The sequence below is a fragment of the Clavelina lepadiformis genome, chromosome 5 (genome assembly GCF_947623445.1).
Source record: "Clavelina lepadiformis chromosome 5, kaClaLepa1.1, whole genome shotgun sequence".
In the NCBI taxonomy this organism is placed as follows: domain Eukaryota; kingdom Metazoa; phylum Chordata; class Ascidiacea; order Aplousobranchia; family Clavelinidae; genus Clavelina; species Clavelina lepadiformis.
Window position 1 is genome coordinate 5843924 of NC_135244.1, and position 26802 is coordinate 5870725.

Here is a 26802-nt window from a genome sequence, read left to right on the forward strand (position 1 = left end):
CACAGCCATGTTGCTTCGATACTGGACCTCTTTTACTCAATTTATGACATCATATTGCTCTGTACTACAGGACCCAACAGTTGATTAAAATTCTTCTTTGTACTTAGAGAGGTTCGGTATTAATATATCTGCATTTTATTTGGCGGAAAAATTTATAACGTCACAACATTTCATGTCACAAAAACTATGACGATACAGGAAAGCTTCAGGGGATGGGCACAGAAGTTACGAAACTTCCCCGGTGGCAAATAATGTTGCCAGTTAGCAACTGAGTGCCTTCAACGACGAAAGATTTCACAGAATGCCATTTAAGCACCGAACGTTTATTTATTGAATGGTGAAGGGGAATAACAAATCAGCTGACCTCATTCGTAACAAAGACTTTTCGAAAATCCACCCGAACCGACACGTGACTAACATATCCCCATATTTATAATTCAAGTGAGCAGCAAAACAGATAACACACTTCTGACGCAGCGAGGTGACCTTTTAGCAAAAAAAAAAAAACACTGCAGCAGTTTTGTGATAAGTGAATGCATAATGTTTTAACTTGTATCCATCGCTTCCATGGCAACTGGTGACGTCATCGATGACGTGTCTTTCTGAACGTTGTCAAACATGGCTGAAAGTTCCGAGCTAGATCGTACCTGAAAGGCGAAAAACAATCACGTAAGATGGAAAAGATTTAACCCAATATGATCACTGTCTTCGATTTTCAAACATCACACTAAGCTGAAATAACGTGAACTAATGTTTTTACCTGACATTAAACACACCAGCGTGCTGATGACTGGTAATCGCAATGTCTGATAAAACTAAACCACTATATTTGTTGCACGGTACCTGTGCAAGAAATTCACTCATTGCCGGAGACTTGTCAGCTTCTGGGATAGCAAGCAGCGAATGAGCAACTCTAAGAGCTGATCTCTTGAGTTCATTTTGTTTTTCAAACTCTTGTTTCACGGAATCGGCTTTAGGCTGAAAGTATTTATGATGAGTAGTAATTATTACCTTAGTAATTAAACACTTACAAAGGTAAAAGCAAACAGGCGCATATTACATAGTGTTACGTCAACATGGATTCCATCGCCTACCTTCACTGAACAAGTTGCACGTAACGGTTCAATCAAACGATCAACGTGTTGAAGTACAGCTGTTGGACAGAGATTTGCAAGTCGAACCAACATCAAAAACGTTAACATCTGCAAATATTTAATGTCTGATATTTCAACTGGAAAGTAGCTAATGATTTTAGCAAACCCCAATTTGTAATTGTAGATTTACAAAACTTAAATATGTTGAAAGACAGTTTTTAAGTGTATTTTGAAACAGAGAAAAATAGTATTCCGTTAAATCAAAGAGCTTGATTATTTCACCTTTATATCATAACTGTCTTTTAGCCCATTTTCAACATAAGTTAGAAATTCAAAAATATCTAGTTGGGTGACAGAAGATTCCAGAAGTGTATACATGCACTCAAATGCAGCTTTTCTAACATCCAATCCATCATCAACGGTGTGCCGGAATGGACCCATCATCACTTCTCTGATAACAAAAAAGGATGGAATTCATCACAACAAAACCCAAGAATTTGAAGCACATCTACTGTGGCCAGGGTTGAGACAGATCAACAATTTTTGACAACAGATTCGGGGCAAATCATTTTTTTTTTATAATTTCATATATGACATAACAACAATGCGTGGTATCCATTACGCTCATCTGATACCCTGATGGTTGAACAAAGTTGGTAGATTCATATTTGCACAAGTAGCAAAACTTATTACTTGTATTGTCATGAATCTGAATCTCCTTCCATTTAACACATCCCTAAATGCTGACTGAAGTTGAAATATAGCAATGAAATTACATTTGAGTTATCTGAAGTTGTTGTAACTAGTTAGATAGGCATTTTGCCAAAACCTGTTATCAAAATTAGCCAAGATTCTGAGTTCAAGTTATTGAGATTCTACTCAATAAAGCTTTGAACTTTGCAAGTTTTGTGTGAAAGTAGTTACTTAGTGGTACGAAAAAAGTAACAGAAATATAAGGCAAATCAGATCAATCATAACTAGATTCCACAAAAAGAACAAATAACCTGATCAATTCCTTCCTGATTCTAGTTTCACTGTATAGCTTAGGAAGAACTTCTGACAGCATATCCCTTATAAGTGCAGACTTGTTATGGGCCGCTGAGTTCAACAAGGTGAGGGTCACTCGGCGAACGTTCAAGTCACTGTCCTATGTTAAGGTAGGCAAAATAACTTAAAATATGTTGTTGATATTAATGTTATCTATAAGTTGTGTTATTGTGCATTATCACACATTGCATATGCTTCCGAAACTCATGACACTCATCCATCATCCATTGGCACTCATCCATTGGCCATGAAACTAGCAGTATAATACTAAATATGATATTTGAAGCTTAAAGGTTACGGTACTTCAATAACAAAGCCTAATAAGTAATAACACTGTAAGACTATACTGTTAATAATTAATCAGCACAAGACAAACCTAACGTTCTTTTATTTCACCTCTAGTAAATTGAGAAACTCCCCAAAATGACTCTTCAGAAGCGGGTCTATAGCGAGTGGTTGATCTGTGATCGTGAACTTCACTGCGGTCACAACGGTAGCTCGCACTAGTGCACTTTCAGATGATAAGAATGACTGCAGCTTCAGTAAAAGCTGCTCCGGGTGGATAAGAGTCAACTTTCCAAGGCATTCAGCAACGACATTTCGAGTTCCTAGAAAATATAGATTATACATAACAAGAACAATTATGTATATTTAAGAATTACAGATATACAGCATACAATGACTAGGCAAAACGTTTCCTTTGATAAATGATTTGATGTAAGTATTACCTTCTTCACGGCTTTCGGCGTATTGAAATAATAGCTTCCATATATCAGCCATGTACGGCTCCAATGCTTCTGGTGGAGAAAAGCTTATGGTCTCTTTGAGTGAATGCAGCAAAAGATACTGACTTTTTGACTGCAAATTTAAATTCAAATTAGCCAGGTTTCATAATATGCAAAAACTTTGTGACTACTGCAAGACCGAGATGGTAAAATCTTCAATAACTTCCTGGGTAACTAACATTAGAGCGGAAAAAATAAAATTGAATTGATATTGCACTTTATCACTCTAAAGAGCTTCAGTAAATAGGTAGTAAATAGTTCACTCTGCTGATTTAAGTTTCAAGCATTTTAACAATTCCGTGATAACTGTAAATGTGTGTCCAGAATTTAAAAAATTCAAAAGCTATACTGACTTGTGATTGGATTTGACGGACCATCCCTGGAAGATAGTGCTGCAGATTCCCGATGCTGATTCTTCCCAGGGAAAAAGAAGCAGCAGATTTCACTTCTTCATTTGGAGCGCTGAATGCACCCATGATCACCTGATATTGCAGAATATGATGGTACATAAATTCTGACAAGACTAGACCCCTAGTTCTTAATCAAGTCATGTTAATGGGCATATCTAGCTTAGAACAGACCTGTGCTAGGTTTTGGTACGAACTCAAATCAATGTTTTGGCCAATTTCACCCAAAGCAAGCAGAGAAAACGTTCGAATCGCATCAGTTGATTTATGGTTGTCAACATCCATCATGAATTGACGAACGATTAAATCACGTTCTGATGGACAGGCAATCACCAATGCAGAAATGCATTTAGCTGAAATTAAAAATACATTTGGTCAAATTATCAATTAACTAGCAAAAAATAACTGTCTAGTACAATCAACACTAAAGCCAATAAATATACCAGTTGAGTGGAAAGCTTGTTTATGTAGATTCGAGGTATTCTGTGTAGAGCCTGACCGTTGTTTTGATGCACCCCGTTGTGGATAAATAGGTTCAATTAATGATCGCAGGACATCTCTGAAGGAAACAATTGACTCCTCGCTTCTTAAACGTTTTGTCTCGCTGCAAGTTACCAATACACGAAAGAATTCCAATACTGCATTCAATGCACCACCTACACACAAGCTTAAATTTTTCAAAAAGACCTGATTGTTAGCTACCATGGTAACCGATTCAGCAAACCAATCCTAAATGCAATGAATACAAGACTTGCAGCAGAAGTTAAAATTTTCAAGAAATCTGCGCAGGCTGATAAAACTAACTACTAAATCTAACACATCTAGCATCTCACCATGCAAGAGGGGCGATCTCACAATTTGATAGACATTGGGTAGTATATCATTAAGAATGCCCTTTATACTAGAAGCTATTGGCAATTTCATCATCAATGACAAAAGCTGCATTGCCAGTTGGGTAATATGCAAATCAGTTTCATTTATTAATTGGGGAATCTCTTCAACCACTGATATCATCATTTCTGCAGTGATGTCACTGGAAAATAATGAGAAAAGGTATGTGAAACGCAAGTGAAAATGCTACCAATAATGTCGGCTTATTTTCTATCTTACACTGTAAGCGACATAGCATGATTTCATAAAAACTAACTGTTTAGGTTGTTATTATCTACTTTGTGGTCATTATGATACAAGCATTTAAGAAAACAAACCTTGCGAAGTTTGAAAAGATGCTGTCCAGGCAACGTAGAGTTGAAATTTTCAGTGATCTTTGATTTTTTCTGAGGAAGTTTGCCAAAACTGGCATAGCTCCTGGCAATATCGGAGCAAGGCTTACCCGTCGTGACATTGCCACCATGTGGAGGGATTTAACTGCTGTTAACCTTGTAATCTCATTTTTCAAGCGATCAAGAAATAGTTCAAGGGTAGTAGGCACTTCAGCAGTTAAGCTGTCAAACATTTATTTACTCACAAATGGTGCAACAAAAGCAGTTTATGAAATTTAACAAAAGCTCATTAACTCGGTTCTATAGTAAATTTTAGGAGTAACTAAAAAAAAACTTGTTCTAGCAAAACAACTACATGGAAATACCATTTATAACATCTTCAGCTATCACAAACTGTATACAGCACAAACATTGGTAACACAGCACAAACAATTTTATGTTTACTGACTGGTGGCCAGCAGAGGAGATGATCTGTCCCATACATGTGATCGCACGCTCTTTCACTTCCTGGTCTATGTCAGACGTTTTAAGACGATGCAAGGTGGCAAAATACAAAGTTTGCATTAATTTCTCAACATCGAATGTGGCGGAATCAACACAAATCACCTGCAAGTAACTAGCTCATTTCAGATAACTGACAAAGTTGTGCCTAAGTGCTGATATGCAAACTACCATAGACAACAACTGACAAATCATATTGCAATGCTATTAAGTACCTTAACAAGGTCTTGCATCACAAGCAATGCATCCGATGTAATTTTATAAAACGGATCCTTGACGCACGTGACCACAAGGGGGGATAGAGTTTGAACATAAGGATGTATTACCTATAAAACAGCATGTTGGAATACTAAAATATGAGATGGGCAAAAATTTAATAGTTTTGATCAATTACCTCAGCGTCGTGATTGGTTAAAAGAATATGGATAAAATTAAGAGTGTCAATCTTCATGTTTGACGAATTGTTCCGATTTGCTACAAGGCTGTACTCTATCCCAGGCATAAGTGCCCCCAAGTGTTCAGATAAACAACCTGGCATGGTGAGCACGAGTTGAGTAAGAAGGGAGAAACAGCAATGTCTGGTCTTGACACTCTTTTCCACAAGATGTTTGTGAATAGCTGTGGGTTTCAATAATGGAATATGTCACACTATAATGCAGCTCAGAAGAAATTATGCTACATATCTATTTAAAAAAAAACAATCATTGCATTCAGAAAATGGTAAAAACAAACAGTGAACCAGCATCTTTATTTGCTAATTTAGCATCTCATTTGTGTAGTTGTTAAAACTGTCATTTCTTACATTTTACAATTTCCGGCACCTGCACTGCCAGAAGAGATAACGCTGAATCTTCTGTTTCCATGGCCTGCTCAGTACTACTGACCACCACATTAGTGCCAGATGATGTTGCCAATATTACAGTTCGGGTGTGCTTGACCAGAGCAATGAAAGCATTGAATATGTCAGCCTTTACACTTTCCTCTCGTTCCTATAATAAGTACAGATCGGTTAGATGGACATAAGCTACGCAGTACGCATAGTGGTTCAACTCCGTTTTCAGTGAGATGTCTTTTATATAATATTAACAGAAATGAACTTTCCAATAGACAAGACCTATTGCTTAAACTGTTCAGTAATCAGATACAGCATGTGCATTAGGGATATTGCCACCTTGAACCTTGCAACCATTGGAAGTGAAACAGACTGATAGAGTTGCACCAGCAGTTCAGGTCGAGTGGACACAATTGCTTCAAGACATTTTGCAGATGCTCTTCGAACCTAGTATGAGATTGCGTAATAACACCAAAACTCTTGTTAGAAAAGATTCCGCTACCTTACTGGGCTGATAGATTTACCTTCCAACTCATATCATCATCGTCAGAATAATCCTCCTCATCTTCATCATCAACTTCATCTTCATACATATCACCATCGTCGTAGTTGTAGTTTGGGTCATATGTAATGTAGCTAACAAGCAGTCATTTCAAACATTAAACTTCTGTAGTTTTTGAAAACTTTTATTTGGTGTAATTTAAGAAAAAATTGTATAAATTACAGAAACCAAGCCTAATCAAGGCATGGAGTTAAACCGAATGAAAACAAAAATTTTCAAACTTTCGTACTCCAGGCACATTTGAATAATTGCATCGATGTATGAGGTAACTTCCATAGGACATCTTCTGATAAACAACTCAAAAGTGTGAATGCAGTGTTCACGCAGTTCATCATCAACCTATGAATAAGAAAAGTAAACCTTTTCATTGATGAATAATTCCAAACCAATGCATATTTAACAAGAAACAGTCACGAAGCAAGATACTGTATACCTCACAAGTGTGTGGAAATTACTGCTAAACTCAAGCTGACAAACTTTTGAACAGTTTATATTAGTAGCTTAGTATTAGGTGGTATTATCGTTATTAGTGTATATTAGACGCGACCCATACTTTTTGGTAAATGTTTGGTAGAAAAAAATGATTTATACACAAATGAATACGATATCCATCATGATGCCATTATTCTTTTATAACATTTCATGTAGTTATTTATGGTTCTTGTCAAATATTTGGGCAACTAAGAGCATTACAAACCTCATCCTGACTACAAAATTTGGTCACAAGAGGCATCAACTCCTCCAGGAACTTTCCAACACGATGCCCGGCTTGGCTTGTAATGGAGCAAATGCACTGCACATAAGTCCGACGAGTTCTAGTCAAGGAATCATTATCTCCTTCGCTGAATGATAATTCATCCACTAGATGTCTGACCAGCTCACTGAAGATCGTGTTGTTGCAGCTTATTACCTGAGAAAAATGTTTTAAATTCTCTGCTTCTCTTCAAAGAAGAGGATTTTTATTAAGCTAAATGCAGTTTGATTTTTCTTAAAAACTTTGAATAGTCTTCATTCATCTTTGATTTGTTTTTGTATCGGTAACAGCCATGATAACTTTGCTTACAAGATGTCCAATGGCTGTATTAGCTCTTTTGCGAACAGCCATTCTTCCATTTTTCAACAAGGGCAACAATGCATCCTTTATCTGGGCATGAAAAGTATTAAGCAGGGACCCATGTCTGTTCAGCAAGTCACCTATGAAACAAAAAGTGAACAAACATCGTCAAAAATAGTGATTCAAATATAAATTCACATAAAAAACAGAATGACTGACTAAAAACCACTCCAGTAATTTATAAATGATGAACTTTCATGTACCAAGTATATCTAAAGCTTCAAGTTGGACAGAAACATCAGTTTGCTTGGAAATAGCAGAGGTGAGCCGATTTGTGATTTTCTTACAGATGTTAGCAAGCATTGTGACATTCGACTGAGGGAGTTCAGTTATAACTGTCTTTAAGCCAATACTGAGTTAAAAAAAACAAAAGAAATAATAGTTAAATTAATGATACTGTTATGCAAATTTGAAAGCAAACAAAAAAGGTGAATTAATTATACAAATGTGTAATTTAACATCTTGATTGCCACAGGATCAATTGGCAACCTGTCTTCAGATGCCAACGTTTCAAAGGATAAAACCAAGATAAGCAGTGTGCAAAATTTTGTTCTAGAATGAAATAGTCAAGTTTCAGGTTTGTCACTGGTTGCCAGTTGATGTCTGTTTTAGATGCCAAGATTAAGTAATTCACATGAAATTTTTTAGCAAAGTTGTGGTTACAACCTTGGCTGCACAACAATGACAACGAGAATAGGCCTAGTTGTTGTTGCAAATGAAAACAATCTTATTTTCACTAACAGGTTGATGGCAGTTAGTGAGTTGAAAGAAATCTTAGGCTAATAAATTGCGAAAAAAATTGTAAAATCTTGGAAAAATACATTATAAATAACCTTGAAATATCACGTAGTTGTTCTTTATCCGATATCATATTACTGCAAAGCGTATCAACTATGGTTTCTATTTGATGTTCCTTCACTTTGCTCACCAGTGGTCCCAAACTACAAAAATTCAAAAAACAAATTTAATCAATCATCTAAATGGTGAAATATTAGGGTAGAGTATTGTTGAAAAAAGTGTTATATTCAAGTCACAAATATAATATTACCAACAATAATAAAATTGTGCAAATTGATGAGCGAGTACAATAAACTGCAAAATAAGTGAAAATGTCTTTACCATCTCACGGCCAAATTTTGCACTTCACCATTTTTGTCTTCAAGCAGTTTAAGGAGCATTTTAATAACTTTCTTTTCACTTTCATCATCTAACTTAATGGAATCTTTCTGAAGCTCCATCATCAGGTCATTTGTTGCCATAAATCTGTTAAACAACAACCAACAAGATAACTTACAAGTTATAACCATTGGTTTTCAAACTCTTTGGCATCATTACCCCCAGCAGTGGTGTGATAGTTCAGAATTATCACTACCCAGTGGCGTATTATATTGAGGTTAGGAATGCGCAAGTCAGAATAATTTACTATTCTAGAATTATTCCGAATACCTAAACCGAATCCTCTTCTGAATTTTTTTATTCTAGCAAATTAGCAAACAGCAAAACATGAACGTTTTATTATTTACAACAAAAATACAATCAAAGCACAAGTTTATTGCAGTGCAATACATTAAGACTAAATATCTGCCCATCAAACGAGATCGTAACTTCGTAGCAGTTAACCCTGCACTGGAAAAAGATCTCTCTGAAAATATTGATGTGGCAGGTATGCAGGCAACTTCTTTAGCAGAAGCAACCGTTTAGCGTTGTTGCACCACCTGTCTAACGTGTTAGTGGTATTTGGTTGGAACTTCAGAAAGCTTGTAATTTCCGCTGATGGATGTAGTGCCCCTACAAGATCTTCTTCCACGTCACTACTATTGCTGGCACAATCGACACCACAACCCAGCAGATCAACCAAATCATTGCCACAACTTGGAAGGCCATGCTGAAACCTGTTGGTACCGCCACCGCTGCCTTCATTTCGAGTTTCCATGCTTTCCTGTTGGAGTATGAGCATTTCCGATTCAACAGCTCCTTTGACCTGTGGTAAAAAAAAACGTTTTATCAGCAATTAACAAAATAAGATTGATGGTTACGAAAGCACTTAGTTTTATGTAAGTAATAGAACTTACTTGAACTCCCTCCACATTTTTGAAATAATTCATCTTGGATTTTGGTTCCAACCATGTTGAAATGATCATGTGCAAAAAACTTGAGGGTGAGTTGTCAAAGACAAACCAAAATCTGACTTGCAACTGGTACAAGATGTTGCTTTTAAAAAGTACCAAGATGGGTGAATCTTTTTCACATGGTGAAAATTCTTGTGCCAAGCCTCTGATCATAGGTATGACTCCACCGTTTTACAATCTGTGGGTTGCTTAAAACTAGACGAACAGGTGCTTGCAGACAGCGCAATCTCTCTAACATGGTAAACGTGGAATTCAACCGAGTGGCAACAACGAGTAGAAGCTCCAGCTTGTTTTCCCTTTGTTTTGCTCACAAAGCATGAAGAGCTTTAGAAGATAGTCTAAAAAAGACAGCAAGATGTCTAGCTGCTCCTAAAGAAAGAGACTAGTTAATTATGGTTGATTACACCACAGCATAATGTAAGCACTGATTAACACTGAGAGATTACATCAGTCACTAATAAAAGATGATACTTACCGATTGCTGATTGGTGATCTAATTTGAGGTATTTCTAAAGCTTGCTTTAAACCAAGTTGCAATGTTTGTGTGCTGCACAACGGACATGGTCCCAAACATAATTTTCGTTTAACATAATACACGTGTTGACAATGTTAGTGCCATTGTCCGTGACAACAGCCCCCTCTGATGAGGGGGATATCTCGTAACCCTCTAGAACTGCCTCTAACCATGCAGCGATGTTTTTTCCAGAATTTGCTTCATCCACTTCTTTGTTGGCAAGGACAAGATTAAAAAGTTCTTCGTTTATGTAGTGATATTTTACACCAAGAAATGACAGCATCTTAACATTGCATCACAAGTCCGTGGTTATTGATGCATACTTGGCATGTTTTAACAAGTTCCTTATTTCCACTATGCAGCTTAAAAATTTTTCTTCAATATTACTGGTGAATGTCCATCTCATAGGCTGGTGCTAAGTCATTGATCAATTTTTTGAAATTTTTACCTTCTGCTAAACTGATTGGTCTCAGATCATCAACTATAGTGTTTAGAATCAATTCGGTAATCTTTTTTGAATGTGTAGGAGTAACTGCAGTTCTCATAAACAACGTTAATTTCTGCTGCTTGGATGCTGATTCTAATGTGCATCCATCAGTTGTTTTATCGCCTGATTGATTGTTTAACTACAAATACACATGTTTAGTCTTTAGATGTTTCATAAGACTTCCAGTGCTGTTTCAATAACTCATTTCTTCTTTACAGTGCTTACACACTGCAACCTTATTAGAAATTAAGGTAAAATGCTCCCACATTTGTGAAGTTTTCCTTTTCACAGGCATCTTTATCTTAATAAATCATATTTGGTAAGCTTAAACTTGAAAAATGCAGGCAAGCAAATGAGTAACAAATGCACGTGGTGAGTTGAACAAGTGAGGAAAAAATACATTTTTTCTCGTTTTTGTGTCGCACCGTGCAACTTGCACGTTCAATTTTTTCTCACTTGTTACGTTGTGAATTTTTTTCTCGCTCTAACGCTCTTAAAACCGAATTCTATTATCCAATTGAAATTGGCATTTAGATTCAAATAGCTTAGGATTCGAATCCTCTGGATTCAGTATTCTGAATTGACCATCCCTACCTGAGGGGCTAAAGTTTTTGAAATTTTGGGCTAATATTCCCATGTTACCACTTAAACAAAAATGCATGGGGGACAAAAAATTTGGAGCTTTTATACTTCAAAAACTGCATAAAAATGCATCAAACTGGAATGTATTTTTATACTTATACATACATTACTTGGCAATTTATTAGGTACAATTTTGAAATGGTACGTATAACGGTTTTGTGATACTGTATACAATGATTGTGTTACAACACAGTATATATATAACAATTTGGTAGTGACATATAACCAACTTTTGATATATTCTGCTAGATTCAGTCAAGTGTTCTGATAAACCAAACTTGTATTGCTCATTCGAGCGTTTTGTAACAAATTCCCTTTCAACATCCATCTTGCAAAATGGGGATAACTTAAGTTTGCTTTTACAACTCAATTAAACAAGAAACTTCATATCAAAAACTGTAATGAGAGATTTGCTCTGTCGGAAGTGGGACAGCGAAACCATCAATACTAGAACCACAAGCTGCCTGCCGTCTTCGACGATCAACCCAGTCCAGTGTGGTCTTCGCTATGGTCGTTATTTTATAACAATGCTGTTTGGAGCTTTCGTAGAGTAGTAGTTTTATTGTAATGTTTATAGCCGATACGGGGTCACAAACTAGAAAATGCAATGAGCAAAAAAATGTGTAAGTCAACTTGGTAGCCGAATGGTTAGAGCGCTGGGTTCACAATAAGACAATCTGTGTCACACGTGGTTTTAAGTTCGAGCAATACAATACAAAACAACCAAAAAAACAAATAAAAATTGTGTGATAATCGGAACTTGCTCTAAGGCTAGCTCAGTAACCGGGGCTCAAGCAATGATCCGCATCTCTAGGTTTAAGCCATACAACGACTTTCCTCAGTTCGAGGATAAAGATTATTACACCATGTGGTCCCAAAAATTAAATTTTGAAAAAGGAACGGCCTAATGCAAAAAAATGTGGCAATAGTGTATGCAGAAAATTTGAACACAATTGTAATTTGCATAAAAATACTGAAACTGTTATTTTATTTTTTCTGTATAATTCATTCATTTATTACTTTTCAGTTTAAGGCATTTTTCTCCAAAAAATTATTACTGTACTTTTAGCAAGGGCCCCGTTAACCACCAGAAATGGCTTCATTACCCACAGTTTCACAACCACTGACTGAAATACTAATATATTAAGACGTAAGTTTAGACATGTTCTGGCAAAAACATCACCTACCTGTAATCTTTGTCATGTGAATTCATTTTATCCAGTAAGCTGGAAATATGAAATGAAGTGTAAGTCATCATGGAAACTATATGTGTTCCACAATTTTTTTCGTATAATTCAAAATTTTGCCTATCAGGCTCTTTTACACAAACAAAAATTATATAACATACAGTATAAATCACAACTCTAATAAACACAAAAAACATTATTTCTTAAGTCAATCTGATAAAATATAGCAGCTGTGAGGCGGCTGAGGCAAATACATGTTAAAGTGGAATCAGCAAACTTGCTGCCAGTAGCTAAAAGAGTATATGCCAACATCAATATTACGTCAAAATAGTTCGTTTAAAAAACACACTGACTTAAAAAAATATGTTCACCAAACATGAACACACGCAAAATCAGCCAGCATAAAATATACATATGGTTTTTTAAACTAGCGCTGGCCCTTAATTCCAGTCTGGCATGAATGCAAGATACTTCAAAATGCATATTGCAGCTTTCCTCACCTACACCTGTTGGTTTATAATAAATAATAATCTAAACAACTGGCCGTAGAAGGCATATACCTCAATACACCATTTAGCCATTGCCCGTGTATTTAACGGGGAAGCATGGTAGTTTTTGACAATATCTTGAGGGTGAAGGATGGCCAAGATCAGGGTGACCTGGTGCTAACCTGTATAGAAAGCTTGCATTTTAGCATAGAGAGATTTACACCAAAAAAATTGATTTAATGTTTTACTCCATGCCAATATTAAAACTCTAATTATTTATTTTCCGCGGCAACTAGGCCTAGCCTAACTCTTAAATTAATGAATGTAGCCGATTGCCGCGATTGGAAAATTGTTGGCTTGCAGTTGCAATTTTTGTATGCTTGTTTCTTGTGACACGATTTTGCGACGACATGCCATACAGGCTGAAGCTGAAAACTACGCCAATGATGTACCGATATTTACTCCTACGCCATGCTGGAGATCTCCATACAAGCTTTTCATATAGGGGTGCAAGACAACTAAAATTATCAGGTGCATTTTGCAGTTATGGTAGGTAGGCTATAGGATGCAAAGCCTTTGGTTGCTTAGAGTAGCTTTTGGTAGTAAATGCGCACTCTCTAAAAAAGGAGACATTGTACTCTATTATGTCTAATAAATCGAAAAACAAAAAAAGGCCACGCAAAAATCTCCTTTTTTTAAAAAGTCCTACCCTTCCCAAATTGACGTTTCTGTGCAGCAAGCACATAGGCTTAGAAAACCTCGATGGTACAGTGGCCGCGCTTATTGCTTGAAATCCACTATGGCCTATGCAGGTTGCACAGCCACATAAGAACTCAAACTAAAGCAGCACTATTTTGCATTTATGCCAATTAAAAATAAGCTGCCACTAGCTGTATTTTTTCGAAAAAATAATGCATACGGAGTTATTTCTCACAGTTTCTTGTTAACCTAACTTAAATGTTATAACTTTATAACATAGTAACCTAAACCACATCTACCTTCCAATCCAAATCTAACCCCAATAAAACCTTAAATAGCTATAAACTCAACTTTATGTATTCCTATTCTCCTAACCTATAACCGCCTATCTTTAACAACAGGCTGCTTGACCTTCACACTAAGGTGAAATAGTCACTTCGTTTAAAACAGCATGAACAAATTAACAATCCTACAGGAAAGTATTTATGACAGTATGATGTCCGTAGGACTATTCCAGGGCCAGAAAACCTCCCAGTTTGACAGTTCTTTACGAGCACGCGGGTCGCGCAAGCATTTGTTGCAAGTGCAATTATACATAGCCTAGGCCCTAGGCCTAGGGCATAGGCTAAAAACCATGTTGCACTTGCAAATAAGCAAAGGTTAAGTTAAACGAAAAATGTCACTGCGCGATTTTTTTATCCAGTCTGACTTGCCACTGTTTACCACTTTACATCATGATTTGTTGGACTTTGGCAAAATTAAGATATGAAACCAAGCTGACTGATTTCAAGTTAAAACTTATGCAACAGCGGCCGTAGTCTGTGCGCCAGTGAAGCAAAAAAATTGAGGCCCGATTGTGGTTCAGATGCCCTATATCGTGTTATGTTGTATAGCTTGCTTTGCTTTCCACATGTCCAAAATTGCACCAAGGTAAATCCAACCCGACTTTTTCGTTTGTGACGTGGCGTCTACAATTTTTGGCGAGTTACAAAATTACTTTAAACAAACCTGGAAATAAAAAAAAAAACGGCAAAATATGCATCAGTTGGCAACAAAACTGCTTAAATCAAAAATATACGGTTTATCTTGTCAGTTCATGCTTTAATTCTATACAAATATTTCGCATAGTATCTTCAACATGCTGCTAAATTAATCGCTAATTAAATGCGACTCCGCATTCACAAAACAAAAAATTTTTCCACACGCTTGTTCGTCTATCACTCTAAAATAGAAAATTATAAAATTTGCTGGAATTATTTTTCATTTTATACTCAAACTAATTTTCAACTTAACTTTGGTCCTCACAGCTCATAAACGGTCGCTTGCATCGATAAGGGCCAAACTACAGATCAAATATAGCTCGAAAAATTACTTTCCACAAAAAAATTCAAATAAGTTTTTATTACACCTGTTTATCGATCCCTCTAGATTAAAAAACTATTACATTTGCTGGCATTATTTTCCATTTGATATTCAAATTAATTAGCGCTGGTCCCCACCGCTCGCAAACCTTCATTTACGTTGACAATTTAATATACGACATTTTTAACAAATGCTTTGAATTGCATTTATTTTTTATTTTTATGTGCAAAACACACATTTTCAATTTTGCGAAATAAACGCAATTTCGAGTTCGTTATCTGTCATCCCCAGATAATTACTGTGGTACCATTTGGTGCAGTTATCGCATCCAAGCTGCAATTTCATTTATTTTATTATTTATTTGTCTTTATATGTATGTTTTTTCAATATTTCTTTAGCGATTAGATTAAAATATTTTAAATAGTAATTATGTAGGCCTATACTTGAAGGCCTACATGTGGTTTACACTTTCCCATTCGCTATTTTTTGTTACATTGCTACATCCACACAGAGAGCAAATTTCATTTAAATTTCCTGCGCAAAAGTAATTCTTTTACATACTGAATTTTACAGTTTTTTGTACAAACGTTTTAACCCATCTTGAATTTCTCAAAATGTCTTCCGCATAACTTTTTCTTTGCTGCTGAAGATCTAACAAACTGTTTTTGTATGTTAGCATTACTTGTTTTGTTTTTACTGTTTCCTACCTCCCGCTGTGTTTCCACTATGTGTGTCTATTTATTTCTTTGTGCTGTCCCTCGAATACTTTGGCCAAATCTTTTGCTCAGAGACTATAACCCTGTCTCAACTTATATTGTTTATGTCAACTGATGAATTATGGTGGACATATAGCATCTGGAAATTTTTTTTAAAATTGAAATCTTTAATAGCACTTCTACTAAGTTCTTTTGCAAATCTTAAAAAGTAATTTGAACAACGTGTCCTAGGGAAGTCGAAAAAACGCGGACCTCTATTTTATGTGTGTGCATTTATGTGCAATAGCTCAAGTTAAGCTTTCATATCGTTACTCATAAGAGTCATAACCGTTGCACATATGAACATAGTTGAGCAGTATAGTACTATAGTACCGCATTACTGTACCACGGTACTTTTTCGGTACCCATACCGCTACCGTCGGTACTTTTGAAAAAAAGTACCGAATCTCTGTACCGAATTACTTTTTTCAAGAAATTTCTGTCGGTCCCGGCACTCGGTACTTTTCAAGTGATAATTTCAAAATTTTAACAAGTATGCTTTCAAAAATATTTGTTAATTAATCCTTAATACTAATTTTAGCATCTGTTGATCTTTTCCAATCTAGAAATGTCAAGTAAAATTGCAAGCGATTAACGTCACATATATGTTTTGACCTGGTGTAACCTTTACCGGGGGCATAATAGCGGCAAACATTGCATTTTGCAGCAGCATCTGTTACACAAAAAGTAGGCCTTCCGGTAAAGAGTACCGACAAAGTACCGAACTACTTTTTTACAATAGTACCGAATACCGGAACCGTCGGTACATTTTTTGCCAAGTAGCGGTACCGTTACCGACGGTACATTCAAAGTACCGACTGCCCACCTCTGCATAGGAAGTAGTTCACATATTTTCTGCATTAAAAGGAAAGTCACCTTAGAAAAACCAACGGAGTAAACGTCACTCTCTTGCGCACGTGACGTTTTTTGTTTGAAAATGACCATGTCACCGTGCATTGTAGATAGGTTACGGAACATGTTGTTAACTATAGGCAGCTGAGTTAGGAGACACGGATATGCAAGAAATTGATTTTTGTTATTAAAATTGGAATTGTGGTCAAATTTGTATAGAAGCTAGATTTGAGTGAGTAGGCTATGTGATTAATGTGAAAACTCAGAAGTAGATTAGAATAAAAAAAATCAGAAAATGGGCTTCAAACAGACGATATTTTTCTTTGAAACAGTGCAGTATACGGACAGTCTTGTTAGAAGGCTTGTCTAATTCTAGTGTGTTATACGTTAGAATGGTAGTCGGTAGCATACTTTTAAAGTGTTGTTGCAGTTTTTTGAGTGTTATTCCTAGCCTACTGGTGTATACAGCTGGATTGAAAAGTATAGCCGTTTCCAACAAGATCTTGTATAGGCTACCCCCGAATAGGCTGTATAAAGTACGGCAGTTGTCAACGAGAAGTCCTGCGAACAAAGACGCAAATTTTGGCGTGCACTGAAGTCTCAATTCTTTGTTAATTATTTATGACAAAGATCGGTGCGCAAAAATACTTGTCGACCTATTGGAAGAGCGCACTTATTGCAATTACACAGTACTGTACTCGGTTTGACTTATTCAATCTTTCAATCAATTGAAATTTGTGTGTGTAAAAGTTCTGTTAAAGTCTTTAAGTGCAGAATTACACATCTGAAGTGCGCTACTGAAGCTTATAATGGAAAACACGTTATTGAGTGCACCTATGCCAAATTCTGCAGTCTGGGGGTACAGATGGTACTGTGTCTAGTCAAAATGCTTTGCGTACATGGTATGGTATCAGAATCTTTATCCTCAGACTAAGGAAAGTCTTTGTATGACTTAAACTCTGTGATGATTCCTTATCACTTGCTGAGCCTTGGCTGACAAGCTAGCCATTGGGCAAGTTCTGATTAACATGCCCATTTACCTGTTTACTTTATGGTGTTGTGATTTGTTAATTATATATTTGCATTTTGCAATTTATTTTTCTGAAATATTTTATTTTTGCAGCATAACGTGTATGGCTAACAGTCTAGTCGTGCCTCTGGTGTTATGGGGGCACAACCCTCCAACACACCGCATTTGTTCCATCTTGTTTACCCCAGACTTTAAAACTATTGTGAGTGGCTGTAGAGATGGACAGTTATGTGTGTGGGAATATGACGGCAACACAATCTCACCCAAATTTATGCTGTTTGGTCATACAGGCCCAGTAACATCTCTGACAGCTGTGCCCAGTGGAACTTCAGGAGTATGGAAAAAACATCACATCATAAGTGTTTCTGACACAGGTGAGGTTTGCCTTTGGGATTTGGTAGATGGCCGATGTCTGGAACAAACCAAGTTACTGGGTTCGCCTACTGAAGTGGTTGGTCATAATTTCGTGATCAATGACAAACCACAACAATGTGTAATGTGCTACGGACAGTTCTCAGAAATAATTATTCTAAGTGCTTCAACGCTGACTGTTGTGCTTTCCCTGGCATCAAGGATTTTTCCAGATTGGTTAGCATGCGCCACTATTGTGCCTTGCAGTCAGTCATCAGATGCTTGTAGTGTAATTGGCCTCACCATTAGTGGCATGCTAAAATTATGGCGAATTCCAAAATCCTATTCTCAACCAGGGCTCTTTGAAGAAGAATCAAAACAAGTCAGTTGTTTATCAGCAGTCTGCATGCGGATTTATAATGAAAATTCTCACTTGTTGTTAATTGTTTGTTCTTCAACATGGCATATATGTGATGCTGATGACTACTCTTTTTTGGGTTCTGTCAATGCAGAAGTGGGTTTTCAGTTTCTTGGAGGCGATTTTTTGTCATGCAATGTGGTTGCAGTTTGGGGTCGAAATGGTGAGGTTTTGTTATACAAGCTGCCATTTTGTGCTGCAAATCAAGAGAATTATCGCTCTAATTTAAAGAACAAATCTCATTTTCTTCCAAAACATCTACAAAAAATTTCCTTGGTGAAAACTCAACAATTTCTTCTTCCACCGGCTGCCAGCATAAACCAAACGCTTGATGATTCTCATACAATTCATATTTTAATGGGAACCTGTGAAGGTGAGGTTGCTGTTGGGCAGTTGACCAAGGAAGGAAATCGTACAGCAGTTTTAAAATGTAGTTTACAGGATCTTTGGAACAGCTTGGATAGGAAACCTATCGGAATAATTGATCAGTTGAGTCCTGACCCCAATGAACCTATTAATGTTACTACATCTTTATTTGTGGTTCAGTATTGTTATTTATGTTGTGGTCGAGAAGATGGTAGTATTATTATTGTACCTGCAGCCAAAACATGCAAGACTCATCTGTTTTTAGATGAATGCTCAAACCGGAAAGGTTTGCTTCCACACAGAACCTTACGTGGTCACAGAGATAGGGTTACCTGTCTTTTGTACCCATTTCAAGAAGAACCCCAGAGATTTTCCCCCCAAATTTTATTGTCTGGTGGTGCAGACTTTGCTGTTATCATCTGGGACATCATTCTTGGTACACTTCTGCATTCATTCCACATCCATGGTGGAGAAATAAGTCAACTTCTTATTCCGCCGGAGGGCTGTAATCAACGTGTGAATCATTCAATTTGCTCCGTTGCAAGTGACCACTCGGTTGGGCTGCTGAATCTGAAGGACAGAAAACGTGTTCTACTCGCATCTCGCCACCCCTCACCCATTAATGCGATACACTGGAGACCAGATGACGATTTCTTAATTGTATCCTGTGCAGATTCCTTTGTATTTGTGTGGCAAATGGAGACAGGTAACTTGGACCGCTGTGAACAAGGTGCAGTTGCTGCTGACATTTTATCTGCATGTGATGAAATGGAAGCTATAAGATCTGAACCAATCACCCCAAGCTCATTGGATATTGCTCAAGCTTTCAAGTTAAGAAGCTTAAGTGCATTTAAGGCAGTCGCCCAGCAAGGTTTAAAATCCTTGATAGAGGGTCTTGAATCTGATAAACGCAGTGTGGAAATGAATGATCAGGTAAATTAAATGCCATAACATATTTTTAGTTTTTGACACATATAATTTAACCCTTTTAACACTTGAAGTTAATTATTTCCTTGGTTTAATAACATTTAATTTGTGAACAAGTTAAGATTAATATATTATTACTTTAATTTCAGTTTTCTGCTGCAAACGTCTATCGAGCTATGATCATTTCACCTTTGCGTGCAAGTCCAGTGCATGATACAGACTCCCACATCATCTTTTTTAACACAGAAGCTTTGATAGCTAAGCTTTTAATGGAGCACACACAAAAGAGAAAGCATCGCACACGTACAGGAAACAGAGCTGACATGTCACCTTCTAGTGGCTCTAGGAAAACGGCTATGACAAGTTTTGAAAGACAAGTTAAACATCAATTTCTGGACGATGGTAGTGACTCGTCTGCTGTTGAAGGCCAGGTCACTAAGACAAGGCGGGACAAGAAACAGATCTCCCCACTAGAAGTAGATTCAGCAATTGACATTGCCCAGATTATTGTGTCATGCATACATGCTTGGGACCTAGATTCAAATATTGATGAGTTTTGCAGAGAAAGGCTAGGTCTTCTGACACCAAGGTCACATGTGTCCTTTGGATTATTGTCTCACTATGGTCACATGGCATTATTGTTTCCAAAAGCATCTGCGAAGGGAATAGAAGTGAGAAAAAAGCTTTTTGCAGTGTATATAGATTATAGATATGCCACTTTGGCAATTGATCTCATATATTCTTTCCAAAAGTTGTTCAGTTGCTTTTTCTTACCATTGTTAACTAACACATTGGCCATTGATAGATAATATTGTTTGTCAGTGTTATGATTTGTGCATTGTTTCCTGTATAATCACTAATCATCGTGGCGAAGCATCCTGTAGATGTTAGCCATATGTGAGCTGCTATGCCTATATATCAACTTTACTTTATCTTCAGACTTCTGCCTATTCCAATGATGTTCACTGGCAAATTTCAAGCTCTTTGACAACTCAGCATTTGGTTTCCATTATATCAATAGCCAACACAATGATGGAGCTGCCATTTGCTTGTTTTCGCCAACCAAGCACTGCTCTCCAGAGCCAAAGGGAGACAACAGACTCTGATGAAATTTCAAAAGACCAACTAAGTACTCTAAAACAATCACAGGTATTTTTGTGTCTTCTTTGAAAGTTCTTTCGTACCCATTGTTGGTGGATCAGACATCACTCTTGCATGAATGTCATAAAAATCTTCCATTGATTCTTGTACAAATTCTTATTGTTTATTCTAATAACTTTGATTTTACTGTATGCTCAATTGCTAATGTTATTAGGTAAAACAGAGTTGGTCATTGTTGGCAACTTTGCACTGCGTTCTACTGCCGGAAAGAATGGAAATGTTAAACTACAAACCCGCTAAACTTGAACTCTTAGCACGTAGATGGCAGGACAGGTTTGTTTCAATATCAAAATGACAGTGCAATATCATACATTATTACAACAATGTATGGAGACAGGTTTGTTTGTCACCAAAGATGCTTAGAACTCCGGGAAGCTTCACAAGCACTGATGTTGGCTGAATTGCGACAAATGGGTTCTGATGGAAGAAGAAAGGTTGTTGAATTATGGTCTCGTCATGTCCCAGATTATGTGGATCCGCAGGGTAATGATGTTGAACAGCTTGATTCACCTGCATCATACATGGTTGCTGATGAAGTTGGTGACCAATCTAGTATATGCAGTGATGATTTAGTTACCGGTACTCATTCAAGCACAAAGGTGTCGTTTGAGGTAAATGTTAGCTCAGCAGGCTCAATTCAGTTTAGCCATTTTGATTCTGTAATTTCATGTTTTAGCTAGCAGTGTTGCATTAAAGTTCGTGACAAGTGACAAATAAATGTTTTGTATGCAATTGGTTTTGCAGGTGCGTAGACGTCACGCAACCGCTATCGTGATTTTGGGGGTTATCGGTGCTGAATTTGGCCAAGAGTTGGAGCCTCGACAAGCACAAAGAATCAACTCAGATATTCCAGAAGGCTTTGGAATTATGGACTATTCTTTGGCAAGACATACTTGTAAAGCTCTGGTGTATTTGCTTTTGCAACCAGCATCACCAAGACTTCCTGCCAACGTTCCTATTCGACGAGCAGCCATTGACTTACTTGGCCGTGGTTTCACTGTTTGGGAGCCGTACATGGAAGTTTCTGCTGTGCTTCTTGGATTATTAGAGCTGTGTGAGAACTACAGCAAATACATATCCAGTATTCAGAGCGGTCTGCCTTTAACACCTGAGGCAGATTCATGCAGATCTGCTCATCATTCCTTATCACTGATTGCAACTGCAAGGCCACTCACATTTATTACCACCATTGCAAGAGAAGTTGCCAGACACAATGCTGCTGCAGCCAATCCTCAACATCAAGCTTTGCTTGCTAGATCTGTTTTGGTACGAGCCAAACCAGAAATCCTGCGCATTGTTGAACTGTTGGCTGATAAAATGGTGGTGGACATGAACAATGTCTTGGTAGAAGTTGTCGACATAGTTCTTTTTTGCATAGACGTGACAGTTTTGCGAGCATCTTACGGACTGTTGGAAGCAGTGCCTGCTCTCACAAAGTTCCACACCATCTCTTACGATGCGAGGTCTCGAAGAGTGGCTGTGGCAGCCAGCACTGGATCGATTGTGTTATATGACATCAGAACCTGTAAACATCAAGTGGTACCACGGGGACTGAGCAGAATAACAGCTTTATGCTTCTCCCCCGATGGGAAATATCTTTGTGTATACTGTGAATCTGAGAACCAACTTAGTTTCTGGATTACCGCAACAAGTCTGTTTGGTATGATCCAATCTCAAGTGAAATGTGTGAAGACAATAAACCCCTTAAAGGTGCACCCAAAAGTCCAGTCAAATGGAAATTTCCATTCATCTTATAAATTTGGAAATCTAGCAAAACTGGTCTGGGTAAATAATAGAGTGGTAGTGCTATTGACATCTGATGGGGCAGAATTTAGATTCCATATATGAATTCGCATTAAAGTTTTAAGTAGTGAAAAGAATCGATTATCTGTAAGACAACACAACACTATTTGACAACCTTATAACATTTGTTTGTCAAGTGTCAACATTATATTCCATTATTTTTCTTCTTAGATATGCATGGCGTTGCAAATAAATTATATTCAAGTGTTTTTAAAATGCTTAATGTGTTTAACGTTGAGATTTTCGCCAATTCTTAAGCTGAGCTTTGTGAACGTAGAATAGCTAAAAATACATTAACCCATTCAGTAACCAAAAGAGTGCAAGAATAGATACTATCCGTTCTCAGGCAAAGTCATTTCAATTTTCAGTTTCTTTTGATGATTGTTTGGCTTTTTAGGTTTGTTACATAGTTAGTTTATTTGTGGTTTATGGAGGAAGTAAAACTGTGACTATCGTACGTGCAATATTCTATTTCCTTCACTATAATTGTTGTGCTGTTACGAAATAATCAACATTGTAAAACTTGCTGGCGATTTGCATTGTTTTATATACTGTACAATTATGCCTTCACCTGGCAATATCACTTTTTAAGTTTCGTTGTAATGTGTGTTTTCGTGTTGTGCATAAGGAATCGTGGATGTAGGCAGGAGGAAGAAACTTTATTGAAATGTTTATGTAATGGTTAGAATGGGTAAGTGGTGAAGAATGATGTTATTTTACAGCTTTTGTCACTGCCTATTACTCATGTAAAATCTGTTTTTTGTTGACATATTTTATGATCTGTATACTGCTTTGATTCACTGGTGAAAACTTAGCCTACTAGATGTGTAGGTATAATAACTACAATTGTAAACAATTAATTCTTGTTAAATGGAGTGTGCATTAAAATCAGTACGGGATGGTCACATTGGTTAGCCTTTCACCACACATCTATTTCAAATATCAAGGTGCACGGATTTTGGGTACCATACTAGAACTTAAAACCATCTTTCCCGGAAGCATTCAAAGTGTGACCACTGAAAGGTGTCAGCAGTATTGTCAGACGGGTCCACTAAAATGGTGGGGTGGGGCAAGCCGAGCTGAATTGTACAGCGAGCAAAAAATATAAGAACATTGTAGGTTTCGCATGTAGTGATGCAAAATTATGGATAAAAAATCGGGTTCGGATGGCCAGCTGATTTTTTGAAAACTTTTTCTTAGTCATTTCAGCTTGTCTAACAAAACCATCCACGGTCGCTTAAGTTGAAGAAACCCTTTTGATTTATGAGGGTATCTTAACTTAATTTACCCTGTTGAATTATTAATTAACTGACTCTATTTTTGCGTGAGTTTGGAATACTCTAAAAGGTTAGAGTCTAACCTTTTGACGGCCGAAAATTTTTAATATTACAACAGAAATAACTCACAAGGAAAGGTTTTTATTATAGGTGCTATACACTTTCTCAATAATACAAATAACCATGAACATAAGTAATACTACTGCTTATAAGATGTCTATTGAGTTGCAATCAACATAACAAGCATAGACAACTCATCATTCGGCTAACTCTCTCTGTTCGCTGGTAGACATGCGAAACAATGTGAGATACGTTTAGCTAAAGCTGACACACTGAAACATAGATAAAATCAGTGTTAAGGTTAAGAAGCGGGCATTTCCAATAAAGATTTCTTATCAGCATAGATGCTGGAAAACAACCTGGAAACGTACTAAAAGGAGTGTTCACAAGAAGTTATTCAGAGCAAGTTTCCAAACATCAATCGACAGTTGAAGTGTTTACCAAAAAACAATTTCATAAACTTCAATCAATAATTAGAAAAAACTTTTGCAAGAAATGATCTTATAGTATTTAAAATACCACCCAGGCCGCTACAAAGTAAAGTCCCCAACTTTCAAGCGTCCATGGTCATGGATGATCTGCGGATTGCACCGGCATTAAGGTTTTATGAAGTTCCACGAAAACATGAAACACACAACATTACATTTTACTTTTGGAAACCCCTAAATACGCCACTGCATGCTAACTATACACAGTTTTACTTGCTAACGCAATGTTACAGTGATGTAGGTTATCGGTATTTTAATATTTTCACGTTGACGGTGTTATTCTAAGTATAGGCTAGTTGCGCAATTCTTTATCGATCGAACAATAACAGCAGCTGACTAGACTAATTAGACCTACAAAAAAGTGCTGAAATTCAAAACAACAAACTTGCATATATGGTATTGTATCTTATTGTTTATTTTTCTGCATTAACTGCGCGGAGTGACAGTTAGGGGGCTAACCGTTGTAAATATAGCACAATAAAACACATGCTCACGAACGGTTAACAAGCAGAAAAAGTGGCAAAGCCCAAGGGCTTAAAACATGCAAGGTAGCAATAATACAAATGTGCTATAAGATGGTAGGTTAGCATGGCAATGCATATGCACAACTGCATATGTAAAAGCATTAAAAATAAAATGGATTAAGCTAGTAATTGACCCTAGTTGCCAGTCTTCATGGCAAGAACTTGAAAAACCTTTTTTCAGAGACTCGTTGCTTTCATGCCTCCTACGGTCCATAGTTAACATGGAAACAAAGTTGCCTAAAACTGTTTTGCTACTTCGCTCTTTGAGGTCTTCGGTAAGCGCATGGCGTACATTTGCGTCAGAACAAATAAAGTTACTCAACCTACAAACCATACCGCTTTTCTTTAATAAACTAGTTAGATATAAAAAGAAGTTATGCTACGTTTCAACTATTGCTCGTGAAGGTATCACAGAATACTAACAAATAATTGACACAAACGTTAATTATATAAATTTTGACAACCTTATGATTGAGCATAACATTGTAGCTAACAATCAACTATTCGTTGAATACGTCAAACTTAAATCTGCAATCCCAGATGACTGGGACGAAACATCGTGACAAAACAACCACAACAGAAACCCATTAGAATCTCTAAAACAATGTGTTATACTCCATGGGAAAACAACAAAACGCAGCTACGAGTTCATTCTTCAGCGAAAAGCTACGATTGTCAACATCATACAAAAAAATGGAAAAAGAACTAGGAATTGACATACCCGAGACAACATGGAAAGAATTAGCCTATACCGCGCCCATTACAACTCAACAATTGAAACAAAATTACGTTCATTTCAAATTAAACTAAACCTTAAAGCTATTGTTTCCAACCAGGCCCTGTTCGCGTTTGGAGCATTAAACTCTGAGCTATGCATTTTCTGTAGAAATAATGTTGAATCTGTACTACACATATTTATTCAATACTCATTTACGAGAATTTTCTGGGAAAATGTATGTAACTGGATTGCTGTGTGCTTGAGATGGCATTATAGCTTTCAGTATAACAATTTACTGTTCAGTATTCCGAAACCGACAATAGGCCTATCTTTTGGCCTTGTTAACAGCTTATTGTTAGTAGCGCGTTTTACTATCTACCGGACCAAGTGTAACAACAGAAAACCATCAATAGAGCTCTTTGAACACGTGGTGAAGGATAGTGAAAAATCCGAGAGGTGTTCAGCAAAAATAAAAAATAAATTAAGATTTCATTATAGTAAATGGGGGCTTTGCTTGCCATGCTTTTGATTTGCATATTTTTAATTGTGTTTTGTCATTTATTTTATACTACTATTTATTTATTTAATGTTATTGTTGTATCGCTAATCATCGAAATAATAAAAAAAAACAACTGCATACAAGTAGCCTACGTGTCATGCTAAATTTGTTCCGGGCTTTGTGACAAAAAGGTTTAGCATGACGGAACAATTTTTCCGCTGGAAAACCTCGGAGAATACCCTCGGGTTCAAGGAAATCATACAAAGTTATTAAGTTACTTTACAAAGAAGAAAACAATACATACAAACTCACGGAAATACAAGGTTTTAGATCGAAAAACTTGCGCTGAGTCATGCGCTGTTTTACGACACAGTGCCGGAACAAATTTGCAACACGGTTGTAGTCTGTGCGCCACGGATCTGCGCGGTCACGCCAAAACAATCTAAGCCACGAATGTGGTTCAGATGCGTCACGTGTGTATCGTGGCGCAAAAAATTGAT

General features: G+C 36.9%; 3 protein-coding genes across 4 annotated transcripts; 1 reads left to right on the forward strand and 2 right to left on the reverse strand.

Annotated features, from left to right (window-relative positions):
• Nucleotides 1–117: 117 nt before the first annotated feature.
• On the reverse strand, nt 118–12721 carry LOC143459017 (cullin-associated NEDD8-dissociated protein 1-like). The gene is made up of 25 exons (XM_076955964.1): nt 12525–12721; nt 8685–8828; nt 8399–8506; nt 7769–7917; nt 7515–7645; nt 7149–7361; nt 6681–6790; nt 6414–6525; nt 6229–6336; nt 5860–6046; nt 5452–5675; nt 5273–5383; nt 5005–5162; nt 4542–4778; nt 4167–4366; nt 3777–3989; nt 3508–3686; nt 3280–3408; nt 2870–2999; nt 2538–2749; nt 2099–2241; nt 1377–1545; nt 1095–1202; nt 844–978; nt 118–647 (listed from the first exon to the last, which is right to left on the reverse strand). The coding sequence occupies exons 1-25, from the start codon at nt 12719–12721 to the stop codon at nt 546–548; spliced, it is 3909 nt and encodes a 1302-aa protein (XP_076812079.1). The 3' UTR covers nt 118–545.
• On the reverse strand, nt 8835–10366 carry LOC143459020 (uncharacterized). Its single transcript, XM_076955967.1, has 3 exons — nt 10170–10366; nt 9638–10063; nt 8835–9546 (listed from the first exon to the last, which is right to left on the reverse strand). Exons 2-3 carry the CDS (start codon nt 9845–9847, stop codon nt 9181–9183), a joined length of 576 nt encoding a protein of 191 aa, XP_076812082.1. The 5' UTR covers nt 9848–10063; nt 10170–10366; the 3' UTR covers nt 8835–9180.
• A 4094-nt stretch (nt 12722–16815) lies between the features above and the next one.
• LOC143459770 (WD repeat-containing protein 7-like) lies at nt 16816–23645 on the forward strand. 2 transcript variants are annotated; one of them, XM_076957041.1, is made up of 7 exons: nt 16817–17912; nt 18001–19778; nt 19922–20443; nt 20712–20921; nt 21088–21206; nt 21289–21544; nt 21678–23645. In XM_076957041.1, the coding sequence occupies exons 2-7, from the start codon at nt 18207–18209 to the stop codon at nt 22779–22781; spliced, it is 3783 nt and encodes a 1260-aa protein (XP_076813156.1). In that variant the 5' UTR covers nt 16817–17912; nt 18001–18206; the 3' UTR covers nt 22782–23645. The 2 variants fall into 2 exon arrangements, with proteins under 2 accessions (XP_076813155.1, XP_076813156.1); XM_076957040.1 differs by having other exon boundaries at nt 16816–19778.
• The last annotated feature ends 3157 nt before the right edge of the window (nt 23646–26802 follow it).

Excerpts from the sequence above, each read along its gene's own strand:
- LOC143459770 (XM_076957040.1), top strand. The coding sequence starts at position 17,709 with ATGCCCATTTACCTGTTTACTTTATGGTGTTGTGATTTGTTAATTATA. Across the intron at positions 21,207-21,288 it reads GCACGTAGATGGCAGGACAG|ATGCTTAGAACTCCGGGAAG; the intron begins GTTTGTTTCAAT and ends TTGTCACCAAAG. Across the intron at positions 21,545-21,677 it reads GCACAAAGGTGTCGTTTGAG|GTGCGTAGACGTCACGCAAC; the intron begins GTAAATGTTAGC and ends TTGGTTTTGCAG.
- LOC143459020 (XM_076955967.1), bottom strand. The coding sequence starts at position 9,847 with ATGATCAGAGGCTTGGCACAAGAATTTTCACCATGTGAAAAAGATTCA. Across the intron at positions 9,547-9,637 it reads AAAATGTGGAGGGAGTTCAA|GTCAAAGGAGCTGTTGAATC; the intron begins GTAAGTTCTATT and ends TTTTTACCACAG.
- LOC143459017 (XM_076955964.1), bottom strand. The coding sequence starts at position 12,721 with ATGTTTTTTGTGTTTATTAGAGTTGTGATTTATACTGTATGTTATATA. Across the intron at positions 3,990-4,166 it reads GAGATCGCCCCTCTTGCATG|GTGGTGCATTGAATGCAGTA; the intron begins GTGAGATGCTAG and ends GCTTGTGTGTAG. Across the intron at positions 979-1,094 it reads GTGCAACTTGTTCAGTGAAG|CCTAAAGCCGATTCCGTGAA; the intron begins GTAGGCGATGGA and ends AAATACTTTCAG.